Source organism: Marmota flaviventris, chromosome 1, assembly GCF_047511675.1.
Source record: "Marmota flaviventris isolate mMarFla1 chromosome 1, mMarFla1.hap1, whole genome shotgun sequence".
In the NCBI taxonomy this organism is placed as follows: Eukaryota; Metazoa; Chordata; class Mammalia; order Rodentia; family Sciuridae; genus Marmota; species Marmota flaviventris.
The window spans coordinates 87,822,936-87,841,525 of NC_092498.1; the positions used below are offsets into that span (position 1 = coordinate 87,822,936).

General features: G+C 42.4%; 1 protein-coding gene across 1 annotated transcript in view; it reads right to left on the reverse strand.

Moving 5' to 3' along the window:
• Positions 1–8,619: 8,619 nt before the first annotated feature.
• Positions 8,620–18,590, reverse strand: part of Cpvl (carboxypeptidase vitellogenic like) — a 108,012-nt gene continuing 98,041 nt past the window's right edge. The window contains exon 12 of the mRNA XM_027939619.2: positions 8,620–8,727. Within this exon, the coding sequence (XP_027795420.2) occupies positions 8,620–8,727 (108 nt within the window). The remainder of the gene's footprint in view (positions 8,728–18,590) is intronic.

Below are 18,590 nucleotides of genomic sequence, written 5' to 3' on the forward strand. Positions count from 1 at the left end.
AACTACTGAGCCACATCCCCATCCTTTTTTTCATATTTTATTTTGAGACAGGGCCTCACAAAGTCTGAAGCTGGCTTTGAACTCAAGGTCCTCCTGCCTCAGCCTTCTGAGCCGCTGGGATCACAGGCTTGCACCACCATACCCAGCTGCACTTGAGGCTTTTGAGGAAGCTGCTGGACTTGCTGGGGAGAAACCGACAAGCCCCAGACTCACAGCATTCTCTGGGGAGAGTGCAGAGCACCAGCCCAGTGTTTCAAGGACCCGGTTCCATTCACCTTCTTTTGCTCTTTGTCCCTCTTGATTCTAATCTTTTATTTTATTCCATGCTGTCTACTGTTGGTAATGGGGTGATTTCCTTGCAAGGACCAAGAAGGACTTACAAGAGAGAATAAGGCACGACTCTCTGCATACTTGACCTTCCGGCATTTCTTTTCTAAATGACTCCTCCCTGGGAGTGTTGACGCTTATCGTTTTAAACCACCTGGTTCTGGTTTTCGTAGCCAGACATGTCCTAATAACAGATTACGGAATGCTTTTTCTCTTCCTAATATTGCTTCTAAATTGAATATATGACAGCCTCCTCTTTTCCTTTACTACAACCCAAACAGAGAAAAAGAAAAATCCAATGAAGAACTGGAAATAATGGAAAATTTTGAGCTGGGCTTCAGAATCGCAGGCCCACTGGGCTCCTTCTTCTTTCTCTCTGACCATCCAGCAAGGGAGGCTTCTGAGCATGGAAGCAAAGCTCCCTAGAGCTTGGTTTACTCCTGGGGCCAAAAGAGAATTATATTTCTTCATTACATAAAAAATCAGAACACTCGGGGACCTATTCAGAGGCTCCAGCCTGACAAACATGAAGGTTTCTCAGGGACAGAGGAGCCCGTCTGAGGGAGCAGTGATGTATTTGATATCCCGTTACCCCTGCCCCCCACAGCCCTACCAAGGGAAATGCATTCTGCTGAAATTTCACTCAGAACCAACTGCCTCACTTGAGTAAACAAAGTCCCTCTCCACTCCTCGCTCCATGCTGTCCAAGATCCTCTTCAATATTGCAGTACAACATCACTCAAGCCGTTTCTGATAGAAGCTACATTATTATTTTTACTTTTGTTTATTTTCACCCCAAAGCCTCTGGCATTTCCCTCCAGTGAGTCACACTATGGAACCATTTCAAAAAGTCCTCCTTAAAGAACATTCCTTTTCCCAGGGGAGAAGGGACCTTGGTAAAAGACAGCCTATCCCAGCATGCGCCTGTCTAGCATGTGAGGATTTTAATAAAGAAATGCCATTTCACACGCCACCAAGGCCACTCGGTGGATGGACTTACAGGAAGCCTTCTAGATCTTTCCCTGACTCTGCAGAGACAAGATGGCAGAACTGAAGTGTGGCCATTGGGAGTCTATTCCAATCAACTTGGGAGTCAGTCCATCAACTCTCTCCATTGCAGAAGTTAGGGCAGGTGTGTGTGAATTTGGATTTTGCAAAAAATAACTGTACTATTAAAGATGGAAAGATAAAAATGAGAAAAGAGAAGGCAGAGGCAGGGGTGCCCAGAGCCTCATCATCCCTGGCACACCTGTGCTTTGCTGGGCTTGGCCAGAATCAGTCTTTTCCCCTGAAAAGCCTTCAGCATGCCCCCTGCTCCCAATGTGGAGCAGTCACACCTTACTCTCTGCTCCCAAAGCACTTTGGGGGCTTTTTCTGCTAATGCACACAGTGGGCTGGGTTACAGTTTGTGATGCTGTGGTCACTCCATCCCCACATAGCCCTCTCCACTCCATTCAGGATTAGGGGCATAGGTCAGATTTCCCTATGTCTTTACCACCCAGAAAGTTTCTTATGGCATACGGTGATGAGAGAAGGCAAGCACAATGGAACCAGAGGTCCCAGGGAATTTCTGTTCATAGACTGACAAAAACAGGTATCTTGGGTTTCCTATTCTCCATATACAGCATCCTCCTTCTCCTTCAGCCTTCGCAGATATTTCCTTGTCATGCTTTTTTGGGGGAGGTGGGTACCAGGGATTGAACTCAGGGTCACTCAACCACTGAGCCTCATCCCCAGCCCTATTTTGTAGTTTATTTAGAGACAGGGTCTCACTGAGTTGCTTAGCACCTCACTTTTACTGAGTTTTTTGAACTCAAGATCCTCCTGCCTCAGTCTCCCCAGCCACTGGGATTACAGGTGTACACCACTGCACCCCGTTCTTTGTCAGGCTTTGATTCACCTATGAAAATTAAAATATAATCAGAAATTCTTAGAAGAGTTTTGATAGTAAATGTTCGATGGGAAAATTGCCAGTGATCATCTTGCTGCATATCCAGTTGAAGAGACTGGCCTTCATCTTTCTGCTGAACTTTGACATCTGCATGGGGTGGATACTTTTTGCCTTTTGGCTGCCCGGCAGCCAGGCCTCCCGTTTCTCCTGGAAACAAAACCTGCTTTTTTTTTTTTTAAATGGTGGTCATTGTTTCTCCGTTGTTGGGGTGCCATCATGGTGGTCCAGGGATATATTGTTATCAGCGGTCACCACTAGGTGTGGTGTGGGGTTGGTTGGTGAGGGGGAGTTTTTATTGTTTTGTAGTGGAAAGTTCTTACTTTTGCAGTTTGAAAATTAAAGATTTAAGAAAAAGATTAATATTTGCCCTAAAGATCAGGCTAGACACAAGGAAGTTTCCTGTGAAATTCCTTTAAGCACAACCACAGTCCTGGCTTCCTCCTCAGACCCACGGAGCCCAAGGGAATGCACCCAGCCCCGCGTCACACTCCTGAGGCTGCCAGAAATCCCTTTAAAATGATAGAACAGATGTCTTTCCTTGGGTTAGAGCAGATATAAATCACAACAGTCTGCTTTTAATTCCTGGGCTTGGTGTCTTAGGGGCAACAAAATTAATTGCTTTCAGATTTGTTTTCTGAATGTTTTTCAAATCTTCAGAATTTTAATAGCAAGAACCATTACAATATGCAAGAAAAAGTAAACACATCTGTGCAGGTAGCTGTATGTCATCCAGGGCACAAACTCCCCACATGACGGTGGAGTTGAACGAGCCTCAGTCACAAGGCCTCTGCAGAGGGGACTTGTTGACCACAGGTGGTTCTCTCAAGGGACCAGCATGAAGAGAAAAATGTCTCTGAGGGTAGGATCAGGGGCATAAATGGCATAAGACTGACACAGCCACCACCCATGTATCATCAGCTGGAAGAGTAGAGGTCTTGTTATTCACAGAAGGAAAGAAGGGACGCCAGACCTTCTGTAAATGAGGATTTAAGCCAAACAACTTGTTACTAGAGCTCAGACCCTGGTTTCTGGACATACCTTTCATGTTTCTGGTGTCAAGAAAGGATAATTTGGGAACATCCATGAATGAGTAATTAAATGATAGTTCTTAGTACTCAGCAGAGAATCACAATTCAAATATGTACTAGCTCCTCTTGGGCAGAGGGGATATAGCTTCTAAACTTTCAAGATTTGGGCACAACTTTCAAAATAAAGCAGATAATACAAGCTACCCTCTTTCCCTCCTCTCTCACTCTGGCTCTCCCTCCTCTGCTAGATACTTTTTAAAAAAAAATTAATGAAATTGGTACAAATTTTAAGACTACTTTTGAATTAGACTTTTCCTGTTCTCCCAAACAGTGATTTCCAAACTTCTTGCTGTCAAACCTATCATTAAGAGATTGCTAGCTTGGTGCTGTGGTGCAAGCCTGAAATCCCAGCTGCTTGAGGCAGGCTGAGGAAGGAGGATCATATGTGAGGCCAGCCTCAGCAACTTAGAGACGTTTTGTCAAAATTTAAAAATGGGCTGGGAATGTAGCTCAGTGGTAAAGTGCCCCTGGGTTCAATCCCGCAATCCCTCAAAAGAGAGAGAGAGAGAGAGAGAGGGAGAGAGAGAGAGAGGCCCTGGGGCTGTAATTCAGTGGCAGTGTGCTTGTCCAGCAATGCAAACAAACAACAACAACAACAAAACCAAAAAAACGCTGAAGACATTGGATAAAATATGGGTGATTATGTATAAAGCATGAGCAGGCCACTATTATACAAATAACATATACATTATAAAATTTTACAGTGGAAACTATAAAAGGATGCAGATGAAACTTAAAATACCAAGCTTTTAAAAATTTCATTAGATTTTTTAATGATGCAAAATATTTTTGCTTTCTAAAATATTACTATTCATGGCCTAATAGAACCAATGTGTTGAATATGCTTTGCTAATTTTGGAAAATCTTGGGTTATTCTTTGGTAATATAGCAATTAAACATCCATTATGTGTTCAGTTTACATTAAAGCTTGGTTACAGAGTCCATGAGAGATGAAGAAGATACTTGGCCGAGCTGTGTAGGGTCAAGTGGAAGAAATGCCTGGGTAGATGGTCTGCGTTGAACCCACTCCCCCAAATCATTTCTTAGCTTCATTTGTCTCTTATGCAAAGACTTTTGTTGGCTTTTAAGAGTTGTTTTTGTTTTTGCAATGTGCATCCAGAAAGATGGGAACACTTACAAACATCTGCTCTCAAAATGCTCTTGCCATAGTTTCAATTTTTTTTAACCTTTACCTTTCTCACTAATTGTGAAAGTACCACTTCTGCCTTGAAAGGGAAGATTATGTGTTTACTATTTTAAATATATCTGTTAGGTGACACACTCACAGTACTCCCTGGCCATGATAGGAGATCACAGCAAGTCTGTAAGGCTTGTATTTGTCCAAGAAGGAAGGCATATCTCTCCTCAGACCCACAGCACCCTGTGGTGCACCAACATGTGACAACCAGGGTGGTACAAAAGGCCCACGTGCCCATTCCCCACCAAAGTGCACAGTGTTCCAAAGGCCCTGCTAGTAGAAGGGTTGGTTTTAATGAGTTAACCATAGTAATAAAAACATATGTGAGCTGGGCACAGTGGTGTGTACCTGTAATCCCAGCAACTCTGGAGGCTGAGGGGCAGGAGGATCTTGAGTTCAAAGCCAGACTCAGCAAAAGCAAGGTACTAAGCAACTCAGGGAGACCTTGTCTCTAAAATACAAAATAGGGCTAGGAATGTGGCTCAGTGGTTGAGTGCCCCTGAGTTCAATCACTTTAACCCAGAAAAAAAAAAAAAAAGGAACCTATGTGAATATAAATCAAAATTCTTGACAACATGCTGGACCTAGACAACAAGAGATGCTTCAGTTGGACCCCTCTTCCATACAACATCCCTCCTTTACCCATATAATCTATTTACATTTATGTTAGTTACATGGAACACTGGACTGTCTCGCATCTAGACCGGGGGAGAGCATGGTAACAATCCAATACTAAATATTAGTAAAGCTTAACTGTGCTCTCATTTTGAAATGAAATAAATATTGACAGACATATTAGAATTTTCTCCTTGGACACAAGTGGATTGTCTTGGACAGACCATGGAGAATATGTAATCCATGGGAGGTTCCTTACACAAAGGACTTTCTCCAGTTCAATTAAAAAACTTTGCTTTTCTTCAGTCTTGGAACTCTCCTTCCCTCTGTTTTGTTTTTTGGGGTACCGGGACCAACTCAGGGACACTCGACCACTGAGCCACATCCCCAGCCCTATTTTGTATTTTATTTAGAGACAGGGTCTCACTGAGTTGCTTAGCACCTTGCTTTTGCTGAGGCTGGCTTTGAACTCAAGATCCTCCTTCCTCAGCCTCTGCAACCACTGGGATTACAGGCCTGCACTACAATGCCGGGCTTTTCTTCTGTTCTTTTAAAATAAAACATCTAGATTCAGTTTCCAGGTACCTCTACCCTCAGGTAATGGGGGAAGGCTGCTTCTAGATAGCCTAGCAACACTCCCCCCTATTTCAGTACCTGGGGCAGGGAGATGATAAAACTGAAAATTTCAGTTGTTTCCATTTATTGAGCTATTGTTTTGTGCCAGTTGCTGTGTTAAAAGCTTTGAAAATACAACTAATTCTCTTTGTTCATGGTAGTGATAGTCTCTGACATCTCTGCAAACACTGAATTAGCAAACTCTGAATCATTGCCCCTAGGGGAAATAGAGGATTAAGTTCCTTCCAGCCTCTGGTCACAGCATTTCTGTCAATCAATACCTAATCGTGCTTGATGTGTGTTTTTTAATCACCTGATTTGATACATATTATTGATTCATTAACACTGAACTCTGGGCCAACAGCATAACCCATGCCTGAACAAATCTTATCCAACTCGCATTTTCTGTCAGGCCCATCAGTCTTCTTGTGTTTAGGGACACTAGACAGCACCTGAGCACTATGCTTGGGCCTTTGTAGATGACAAAATCAGTAAAGAAAAGCACACATGGGACTGGGGTGTGGCTCAGTGGTAGAGCGTTTGCTTAGTATGTGTGAGGCCCTGGGTTCGATCCTCAGCACCACATAAAAATAAATAAATAAAATAAATGTCTATCAACAATTTAAAAAAAAATTACAAAAAGAAAAGCACACACAAATAAGCAAAAAGCGTGGCATTAAACAGACCTATAAAGGACCCTTGTTTAGAGTTAGGAAAGCTGAAAAAAGAAGGTGAAGTGGCTGGACATGGCGGCACCTTCCTGTAATCCCAGCAACTCTCAGGAGGCCGAGACAGAGGGATCGAAAGTTCTAGGCTAGCCTCAGCCACTTAGACCCTCAGCAATTTAGCAAGACCCTGTCTCAAAACAAAACACCCTGGGGTTCAATTCCCAGTACCCAAGCTTTGGGTCGGGGGAGCAGAGCATCACCTTTATTTAATCTTTGTTTAATCTCAGCTGGGAATGTATGTGTTGGACAACTCATATTTTTTGCCACGTTTGATTTGTGGGTTACAAATAAATTTTTAGCAAGTAGGCCACGATGTTCACAAATACAGAATCTGTGAATAATAAGGATCAGCCATCTCATGGTGCCTGATGAGAAGAGTAAGACTCTAGTGCTTCCTGAACTAGAAGGAACCTCTGAGATCTGCTCCTCTGGCCACCTGTTTTTGATACTAGTAGTATGGAGAAGTGACTTATCCCAACCACCCAGGGGTGTGTGGCCCACTGGGACAAAAATCCCTGGTCTCCAGTCAAGGTCTGGGCCCTTTCCACTATGTATTTATGGAACCAATGCATCTCATTTAGCCTGCTCATAAAAAGGACATGCTCCAGCTTGTCCTCTCCAATAATTGCAATCTGCTTTGACCAGAAGGTTTGATTTGATGATACCCAGCACATGGGCATCATGAACAATGCCTCTTTAGAAAACAGAAAGATAGAAAGAAAAGAAAAAGGAAAAAGGTCAGGGAGGGGGAGATCACAAACCTGAGAGAAATCAGGCACAAGATGCAAAATTAAAAGAACAAACTCAATATTTGCAGCCAGAACAAGCATCTATATTTTAAATTTAATTATCTAGTGAGCTAATTCATAGGTGGGCAACCTAAGAGGGATGTGTTGTAAAACTAAACATGCTGTAGAATTTCAAAGAGATGTGCCCACGGCGCATAAATAGGAGCAATGTTCCGAGATGTGAGTGTAGTTGGGAAATTACTAATGCATGTATATATCTACATAGTTTAAAGCCAGGCTATCTCAAATTTCAATTCCAACATTGATAAAATTCAGTTGCTCTTCGGGGTATGGTGGTGCATGCTGTAATCCCAGAAGCTCGGGAGGCTGAGGCAGGAGGATTGCAAGTTCAAGGCCAGCAATTTAGCGAGGGCTTAACTAACTCAACAAGATCCTCTCTCTAAATAAAATACAAAATAGGGCCAGGGATGTGAGTTAGTGGTTAAGTGCTCCTGGATTCAATCCCTGGGGGGGGGGGGGAGAGAGAGAGAGAAAGAAAAGAAAATTTAAGTTGCTCTTTGATAAAAGAATTAAGAGAATTTATAAATCAAATTAAAAATGAATCATCTTATGTGGCCTATAGGCTGCCTGGTAAATGTGTAGTATCTCCTCAAACAAACCACCAAGAAAGAAGGAAGGAAGGGAGGGAGGGAAGAAGAAAGGCTAATTAAGCTGATTAAGTATGCTCTCTGTATAAGATTTCCTGCATATCATGATATCAGGAACTTGTCTATCATTCCTTTTCCATCATTCTTTTTATACATAAGGTTTCTATTTCAAATAAATCAAAGCTGACTTTCCTCAAAGACTAGATATTCAAAAATCTCATCACAATTGTTATAACTTCATCCTTTCTTATGGGGTGATAATCAGCTCTTCTTATCCAATAATATTTACCAAACACCTTCAGATGCAGCATATGAAAAACTTCTGTTACTTAAAAAACAAGGCGTTACAACTTGATTTCTTTATTGCACTTTTCACTTACTCTTAAAGGGAGTAGAAATTCCTACTTGTGATCCCGGAAGCTCATCATCCCCTGCTGTCAGGATCAATGTCAGAATCCTTTCCCTCCATCCTCTAAGTTAAGTCATGTGATCCTTCCTCTTGCTCACTTCCTTCGTGATAAACCATCTCCCCGCAATTCAGAAACTTGCTTGTTTCAAGGACTATTAATTTTTATTGATGAGAAACATTTTGCAGATATAAAAATATAATTTTATTATTTATAAGACATTTTCAGTTTTTAAGAATTTTCTTTTCACAGATTAAAGCTCCTGACATTCTCGTTTAGGAAAATAGTTGTCTGTCAATCATAAGGATTCCACCCTTTTCCAAAGATGAATCGATTGATCATGTCAAAAGATCTCAGAGGCTGATCCAAGGGTAAAATGTGTCCTCCACCTCGAACAATTACCTTCAAGAAGAAAGACAAGAAAACTTGAAATTTAAAGAAGCAGATATTCTAAGTAAATGAAAAGTTTTAATTTGGATCAGAGTGTTTAAAGTCTCTATAAAATCCAGAAGAGGGCTGGGATGTGGCTTAGTGGTACAGCACTTGCCTTGTACTGGCAAGACCCTGGGTTCAATCCCCAGCACCCCAAAAAGAAATACAAATGTGAGAACATATTCCACCAATCTGAGCTTTTGGATATGCTGATCATCTTATTTCTGATAGTTTTAATAATAATAGGTAACATAAAGGTAGGAAATTTTTTAAATTGTGTAATTATTTGATTTGTATGAAATTGTGTTCATCTTTCATCTGTATAAGATTTGAGGATTACCTCTCTTCTTCCTCTTGGGAGTGATATGCCTGCCCCCAGGTCCCCTCATTTGGAGGTACTTTGCTGTAAATCTCACCTGGTGGGGCCTTGGAGGTGGGGAGTTCCACCCCAGGCCAGGTCAGCCTGCAAGGGGGTACAATGCCTGCCCAATGCCACCCTCCAGATAGCCAGCCCCACTGGCCCTCACACTGAGTGGCACCTTTCTTTCTAGCTTCTTATCAATCATAAAGGGTGTATTTGGATTCTCTTTAAAAAGTAACAAGAAATCCTTGACACCTGAAAAAAAGTCATTTTTTTTTCTTTTTTAGCAGCAGTTAGAACATTATTTTTCCACAATATCATACTAGGAAATTTTCAAATATACAGCAAATTTGAAAATAAAATTTCATATACCCACTACTTAGATTCCCTCATTACTATTAATGTGTTTGTTTTTGTTTGATACCAGGGATTGAACCCAGGGGCACTTAACCACTGAGCCATATCCCTAGCCATTTTTACATTTTTTTTTTGAGACAGGATCTCACTGAGTTACTTAGAGCCTCATTAAGTTGCTGAGGGGGGCTTTGAACTTGGGATCCTCCTGCCTCAGCCTCCCAAGCCACTGAGATTACAGGTGTGCACACCCAGCATTACTATTCATTTTATTTCACATGTGGACGCCTCTGTCCATCCCACTATGCACCCATTTATCCACCTAATCTTTGGACACATTTCAAAGTAACTCCCCGAAGATTTCAGCATCACATCCTTAACTGGAGCTCAGTGTATTTATACATTTTCTTCTTTTGCATAAAGTCAAGGCATGATGAATGCGCTGTCCTAAGTGTAGGACATTCTTGTTTAGGAAAATAGTTGTCTATTTTCTACAATAGACTCATCAGTTGGACCAGTGTGTGCACCTGTGTCGCCCAAGCCCTCATCAGGCTGTATGAAGCATTCTGCTAGCATTTCTAGTTCAGGTGAGTTCAAGTGGTGCCACCCCTTGAACTGGGCTCTATGTAGACAGAAAGAGTCTTGTTGGTCTCTGCACTAATTGGGCATCCAGTGTGGGTAAATATCTCAAGCAGAGGGCAACAGGAAGCCTCCATGAAGACTGACACTGAGTGTTTGGAGGCCACTTCTGGGAGAGATCAGTATGGCCTGAGTGCTCTGTCACACGTGGGCAATGGAGAGGAGTTCCTAGTGGGTCAAGGGAATACACCTAGGCAATAAGGGGTCATTGCAGAAACTTCTAGTTGTCAAATTATAATCAGCATGTAAAGACCACCTTCACAAGGCCCTTCCCAAGAGCCTGGGTTCTTTTACATGCATCAATATAAGGGATCCGAGGCAGAAAAAAATAGTATATTTATTATATGAAAATATCTCCACCTCTCAACACTTATCTTCTCACAATCTTGCTAAGAGGTCAGTTGGGATCAACGTTATAAGAAAAAAAATCTTACCCTGCTGCTCACAGTTATCCATACACAATTGCAGGCAGCACCATTTACAGAAGCGTGGAGGCGGTGTGGCTGTTTGGGGCTTCCGAGATGGTTTGTCAGAGTCACGCACTTGTAAGATAACTAGCTACAACCCTGACATCTGATACAAATACCATTGCTTTAAGTCGGATCCCAGTACCTGCACAATGATTCTTCATGTTCGAACTGAACCCTGCAGCTTAGTCACAGACGTTCAGTGCCCACTTCCCAACAGCCCTCTAATGGAGGCAGATGCCATTTTCAGGTGTGGGATGGGCTGGTCCCTGCTTCTACAAAGGGACACTTCTGCCATATGCTCCCTAGCCCCATGGTCATTGATGCCCTACTGCAAGGATCATGGATCCATCCACCATTTGTGTCCATGTTTGCATCTGGAGAACCAACATGTGCCATGTTTCGTCACAGACCAAAAGTAAACATACTTGTGACAAGAGACCCTCAGGTAACTCTAGACTGAAACCTTTACTTCCCCACAACCCCAGGCTAGAATTTTCTTTCTGCAGATTCTCATCCAAACTTTCAGCCAGGGGAGGAACTGATGAGGGATTTCTGTGTAGTTTCAGCTTCGCTGAGGACACTTAATGAGTCATTTAAGTGACAAAATACAGCTGCTTCAACTAGAAATGAGTTTGGCAGCAATGGTCTGGAACAGCAATAAACCAAGTACTCAAGAGCTAAAGGTCATCCTGCCTCAAAAATCAGAGCTATGGCTAATGAGGGATAACACAGTGCTTTATAGCCAGGGCTCAGGAGTCAAGAGTGCAGGAGCGCGACAAGAGGGTACAGCAAGCTGTGTGACCTTGGGCAAGTAACTTAACCTGTCGGAGCCTCCATTTCTTTGTACAATTGGGAAAAGACATATTAATTCTCAGGGTCATTGTGAGTTGTGTAAGCATATAATGGAATAATGTCCATGGAACACTTAGTATAGTGCCTGGCCTTGGTATTAAGCACCTACTAGTTACTGGTATTAGGCTTCCAACAATAATTCATGCTAAAAATCCAGGATCAAAATATCCACAGTGATATTCAGTGTTCCATATATTCATCTCAGTAAACTTAACTTAAAGCTGTTATTTTAAATAACAGACTCACACTTAAACCTATATAAAAATACATAGGCTCTCCAATTCCAAAGTTCAGAGAGGGGGCTGAGAACTGCATTCCAACAATTCTGAAGCAATGCTGATGCAGCTGGCCTTAAGACTAGCTGAAGAGAAACCCCAGAGAACTGTTCCTGTTCTGTGGTGAGAGGGGACTCGCTGATCACACCAAGGGAGGAGATAAGCTGAGCGTTATCAAGCCTCCTCATGCGGTCCCCTTAGTTCATTCATTCTGCCTGGGTGTCCACTCCTGTCTCGATTCACACCTCCCTGGACGTGTCTGTGACGTCTGTGATAATCGGGTGGAGAAGGCTGGCCAAAGGAGGGTGGGGTCATCGTGTTTTCCCAGTGGCTTGCCTGCACTAGCTCTGACTGCCATCTGCCATCTGCAAGGACCCAGTGACACGGGAAATGGCCTCATCAGGTCAGAAAGGGGAGCTCTTTTAGGAAGAAAGGCTGTTCACCGCCCCCAATTCCCAAGCACGCATGTTCCCAAGCTGAGACCCAAACAGCATTTTACCAACATTAGCCTCGAAAAAATAAATTTCTGAGTGAGGAACAATAACCCACTCGGTTGTCTATTTCCAAGCCTCACCACTCCCAAACCAAGGACACAAAGCACTCGGCAGCTTTCGGAGGTGTGTGACAAACGTGGCAGGGTCGCGATTGCGAAATTTAATTGTGACAAGACTCATCTCAAGGCTTTCTGGATGGAAATCCTCTCGTCACCAGAAACTATGCAATGTGGGTGCTGCTAAACTCATGAGTTCCAGATGTTTCTGGGGGTCACAAATGTGTCATGAATCAAAAAAAAAAAAAAAGGTTATGCAAACACATAAACCTTCAAGCTGTTTCATTTTTTAGAAAACGATCGCTAATTCCCCCAGGATCTAGAGGTGCAGGCCTGGTGTAAAGGCTTCCCAGATGTGCCTTTTAAGATGGAGGATTCGAAGTTCACATTGTCCTTGCTGATGCAGACTTGTCAGGGGGCACTGGCAGGGAGTCTTGGAAGAGAAGGTCCTTGGATGGGTGGGGTAGGGATGGAAGGATGCCCCGCAGAGATGAGGAACCCAGTGCAAACACAGAGGGCGGGATACTGCATGTACAGGCAGCAGGCTGTGAGCATCTGTGTTCTTGAAGGAGTGGAGGGAAAACAGAAGGAGTTGAACCCGCAGACACAGGGGGACCACGGTCACCTCTGTGACAATCAGGGTGGGGGGACAGCTGATCCCTACAGGCTGTGTGTGTGTGTGTGTGTGTGTGTGTATGATAAAAATACACTTAGCATAACATTTTTAACTATATTAAAGTGCACAATCCGGTAGCATTTAGTACATTCACAATGTTGTGCAACATCGCCCCTACCCAGTTACAGAATATTTTCATCAACCCAAAGAAACCTTCCCTGTTAGCAATATCCTCTCTCCCAACTCCCACAACCACTGATCTGCTTTCTGTCTGGATGGGTTTTTCTCTTCTGGATCCGAGAGGGTTTTGAGTAGTGCTAACCTCAGATTTGCATTACAGAAGTTACTTACTATGTAATGAGGAGGCTGATTTAGAAGGGAGTGATACTGGGGCAAGACCGAGACCACCAGAACAGGGAGACTCCACCACGTCAATGTTGACAGCAGCTCAATTCATAATAGCTAAGCTATGGAACCAACCTAGGTGCCCTTCAACAGATGAATGGATAAAGAAAATGTGGTACATATACACAATGGAGTATCAGCCATAAAGAAGAATGAAATTATGGTATTTGCCAGTAAATGGATAGATCTGGAGACTATCATGCTAAGTGAAATAAGCCAATCCTCAAAAACCAAAGGCCAAATGTTCTCTCTTATATGTGGATGCTAACACACCATAAGGGCAAGCCCACAGGGGGTGGTGGGGTTGGTGGAAGAATAGAAGTTCATTGGATTAGACAAAGGGAATGAAAAGAAGGGAAGGGGTTTAGGAATTGGAAAGACAGTAGAATGAATCAGACATGACTTTCCTGTGTTCATATATGAATACATGACCAGTGTTACTACACATCACATACAACCACAAGAATGGGAAGCTATACTCCAGGTATATATGTCAAAATACACTCTAGTAACATGTATATCTAAAAAGAACCACAACAATAAAAAAGAACAGAGAGAGGTGATGTAGACTCCTGACAGAGAGGGAAAGCAGCTGTGGTGGAACTAATAAAATTAGAGATCAATCAGAAATATAGATTTAATGAAAACCCTCTGCTACCTTTCCATCTCAGGCTTCTGACATGAGTAGATTTGCAAAGAGTGTGGTATTAAGCAGAGCAGAAGAAAGACAGCCATGGGAGATACAAGTTCGGGAGGTACAATATATAGATTTATGGTTCCTGATTTCCACTATGGAATGATGTGTAAGCTCAAGAGAATCTTGGTACTTGCACTTTCTGATTTATCCCAAAACTCTTTTTCTGTTTTCATTCCACGCTGCATTTATTTAAACTTGCTTTTTAGCTTTCAGCTTTTAATATGACTAATTGATAGTAGAAATAAATGAATATGCATTGAAATAAAATATATTTTAAAAGAAAGGGTAATTGGAAATGAGAATCAAAAACTAGCCAAAGCTTGTTAGCAGACATCTGTTAAAAAAGAACAAGGCAAAAACAAATCGGAGACCAAGGCAGAATTGCTCCAGCAATGCACAGGGACAACTATCCTGGGGCTTTCCCACCGTGCACTTGTAGCCTAGCTGGTGATTATCAAATAGCAGGCAGAAAGAGGCTTCTAGGTGCTTCAGGAGGCCCAAGTGCTGCCATCCCTGTGGTACGCATTCCTGGTGTAGCCCAGAGAGACTTTCGGTGCTTCTTGATTCAGTCCAAAAGGGCTTCCTGTATGTACCATCTTATTACCAGTTGCAACAGTATTATAATTCAGGATTTCTACTTCTTTATAGTAGCCTGTACCAAACTAACCTCACATTACTGAAAAACAACAGAAGCTGAATTAAAAAGAAAAGAATGCTTTTTAGAGAGCAACCAAGATTTGAGAGGCCAAAATCATGGAGAGAATTGCAGAGAAGTGAACCTTACATCTAGTGCTGCCTTCCCTTTGAGAAATTCACTGATTTCTAAGATTCCTGACCAAGAAGCCAAGCAACAACTGACAGATTAAAGAATAAAATGCTAAGGAGAACTTTCAGCAGCATTATGGTACTTGGGGGACCAAAAAACTAAAACAAAGAAAACCCCCCCAAAAAAGAAAATTTGGACCTGCAGACCTGGGAAGGCCAGCTGACACGGGAAGACACCACAAGCTTTCGTTCAGGTCCATGAGAGCCAACACCCTACCAGTGATGGAGAACCAGAAGCAGGTGAGCCTCACAGACTTTAAAACCCAGCACTCAAGATCCTCTCAGGCCCTGCCTGAATGAAGGTGATTTGTCCCTATTCTCACTGCCTTCCAGAAGAAATCAAATTCTCTTCAGGAAGAGATAAGGCCTTTCTTCAGACACTTTGTCCAGCATTCAATAAAATCTAGTATATGTGCCAAAAGACATAATCAAATCAAAGGGTTTTTCCCTTCAGCTACTAGAGTTACCAGGTATAGATTTTTAAATAACTGTGAACAAAACATTCAAGAAGTTAAGGGGGAAAATAGAGAATTCACCAGAGAATTAGAAAATATAAAAAAGAACCAAATGGAAATTCTAGAACCAAAAGGTCATTCATTGCTAACTGAAGTGAAGAAATACATAGAGAGTTTTGCAGTAGATCAGATACAGTAGAAGAAAAAATACGTGAACTGGAAGTTCATATTTTCTAAATCTGACAAAAATATCCAGAAAGAAGCATGGAGAATACAAAAATGAAAAATTCAGAAAAGAGAAGGTAAAACTTGAAACTGCAAAACATCTCACTTACATTGACCTGAAGTCCTAGAATAAAATAAAGTAGGAATGGGGCAAAAGTAGTAGCAACATTTACAAATGCTGACAGAGCAATTTCCAAAATTGCGCAAAGTCATTCGGGAAGCTCTGTGAATCCTAAACAGGATAAACAAAAGGAAAACTTACTGCATTTAAACACATAATGGTACATTGCTGAAAGCAAAGACAGCATCTTATAAGCTGTCATGGGAAAAGAAGTTGACTACTCCACAGAAAGAAAATTTGAAGACAGTGAAATGATATTACTGTGTGGGAGGAAGAAATTTGGGCTGATGCTCCTGAGCATGGACTCAGGATGAAGCAGATCTGGTTTGAGTCCATCTCTGGGACTTTGCCATAGTGACATCACTGCTTCTATTTTTCTCATTTGTAAAATGGAGATAAGATTTAAGGTGGCCAGTCGTCTCAATTTGCCCTGGACAAAGGGGTTTCTAGAAATACAAAATTTTTAGTAATAAGAGTTAAAAAAAAAAAAAAAAAAAGAACTGCATAATCTGGATTGGTTGGTGACTCTAACAACCAAGGATTCTTCCAGGATTCAAAGAGACAATGCGTATGAAGCATTACATGGTGCTTAGTCCCCAAATATGTACTAACTTTGTGTCATAGTTAATAGAGGCAAATAGTAAGCATTAAACCTAATCGTCCCTGCACTATTATCTGAGTTTTTATGGTCAAAAGAACATTTTTTCCTTTAATTAGTGGAGTAAGAGCAGACATTAAAATAGTAATAAATATGACATTCATTACTGTATTTTTTTCAGGAAAAAACGATTATAATGCATTCTTCAGGAAGGGCAACATTTATCTCCCAGGTTTCTTTGATTTCCATATTGTGAGTCTTTCCTTCCCATGGGAAAGGTCCCAATTAAAGTAGGAAAGCAGCTTGAATGAGATGGAATCTCCATCCATATTCTCAACGTAATTGTACCTACAGAGTTTTACCTTGAGACTTGCCAACAACCATGATCCAGCCCATTCTCTTCCTCACCCTTCTCCCCCTGTCACCACACACAGTGCCAAACGCCCTCTGCTCCCTCACAGAAATGTCAGGCAGGCAAGACCTCACTTGTCTCGCCTCAAGAGCAGAAAGCTGTCCTTTCTTTCTCCCCTTTTAGGAACCCACTTTATAACACAGGATTTGATGCAATTAAAAAGTAATCGAGACTTCCCTTCCTCATTTGGTCATCCTGAGTCCAGGTTTTATACTTGATACCCACAGGAGGATTAAAAAGCACAATTCAGTTCATTATTTACCCTTCCCCGGTATCTCGGTATCTCGCTTTGGGATCTACGCTTGTAGTTTCTTTTGGAGGAGAGAATGAGAGCGGGGGAGGAGAGGGCAGAGGTTACAGCAATCAATTCTCTCTGCCCGGGGTGCTGCAAGGACTTGGCTCCTGGCTCTGAGCCTTTGGGTATCATGGAACAAGAGCCAGCCAACCTGCTGAAGTTGTACTTCCTGCAAACAGCCATGCAGGAAAGTTCTGGCAGGGGTGTGCTGGAGTTCCCTCTCGCAGGATCGTAAAGGACGATTGCACACATTGCTGCTTGACTCCACAAAAACTAGTGTCGAAGTGTTAGCTTGAAAATGGTCAAGGTGAGAGTATTTACACCTGAAGCTGACAAACAGTTCAAATCCGTGTCTCTGACAAACAGTACAAATCCTTCAGGCCACTGGTTCTGAAATTTTGTCTCTCCAAAGACAGCTGAAATGTTCTGGCGCTGTTCCTCCCTTTCAAGATAAACCCCAGGGTTATAGTTCGGATATGAAACCTCCCCCAAAGACCCAGGTATTGAAAGCTTGGTCGCCAGCCTGTAGTTCTATTGGGAGTAGTGAAACTTTGGGAAGGTTGGACCTAGTCAAGGAAGACATTCTCTACAAGGAGATAATGGGACCCTAGACCCTTCCTGTCTCTTTCCTTCTGCTTCCCAGCTACCATGAGGTGAGCAGCTTTGCTTCACCATGTACTTCCTGCCATGATGTGCTGCCTCAGCACAGACCCCAAAGCAATAGGCTGACTATGAACAGAAAGCCTGGAAAGTTGGGCCACAGTAAACCTTTCCTCTTGTTAAGTTGATTATCTCAGGTATTTTGTCATAGTGTTGGAAAGCTGCCATTCCACCAAGAAATATCGGTAGAAATGGATAGACTATTGTGGTAGAGCAAAATGGGAACTTAACAATATAAGAGCTGACAGGCTGTGGTTTTGCACACTGACACACAGAAGCTCTGCTTACTGACATTTAGCTATAGAGACCTGCAGTGGTTAAAAGGCACCTATAATAGATAACCATGGTAGCAGAAGTAGGAAACAATTTGGCAGAGACAGAACAATCCCCCTTTAGGTTTAATGAAGTAAAAGTCCCTAAGCCAAATGAGCTAAGAGTCCCTAGGCTGTTGATAAGTTGTACCCATATAAAGAATGTAAGATGCACACTCTAATAGAATTGCACCAACTCTCTTGCCTTGATGTATCCCAAACTTACTTAGGTATAATAGTAAAAGCCCTGCTGTGCTCAGGGCTCAGACTTTGGGAATTATCCCTCTTGGACATGGCACCGCTAATAAATTGTTGCTTCCAGATCTTGATGTCCTGACCCTCACTTTCTGCTACACTATAAGGTCCCTAAATTATCTGAAACTGTGGCTCAGGGAATCAGGCCAGATTTCAAATAATGGCTGAAAGGTGAGGAAGGCCTGTCACCTGCTTCCATTCCTGCCTACACCCCATCCCCACCCTGAGTTCTGGTATAATTGGCGATGACAATGTTTCAAGACCATGCCATCTCCTGCACGAGATCCCTCTATTTGTATCAGAATGTCCCCAGGTCCAGGAATTTAGAATACAGACCAGGCCTAATGGCAAGACATCTTCATGAAGCCAGTTGATGGAATAAAACAGGACACACACTCTTTACTGCCAAACCAAAAGCGGTGCCAGCTAACAAAAGGGCGATGTTTGAACACGAGTT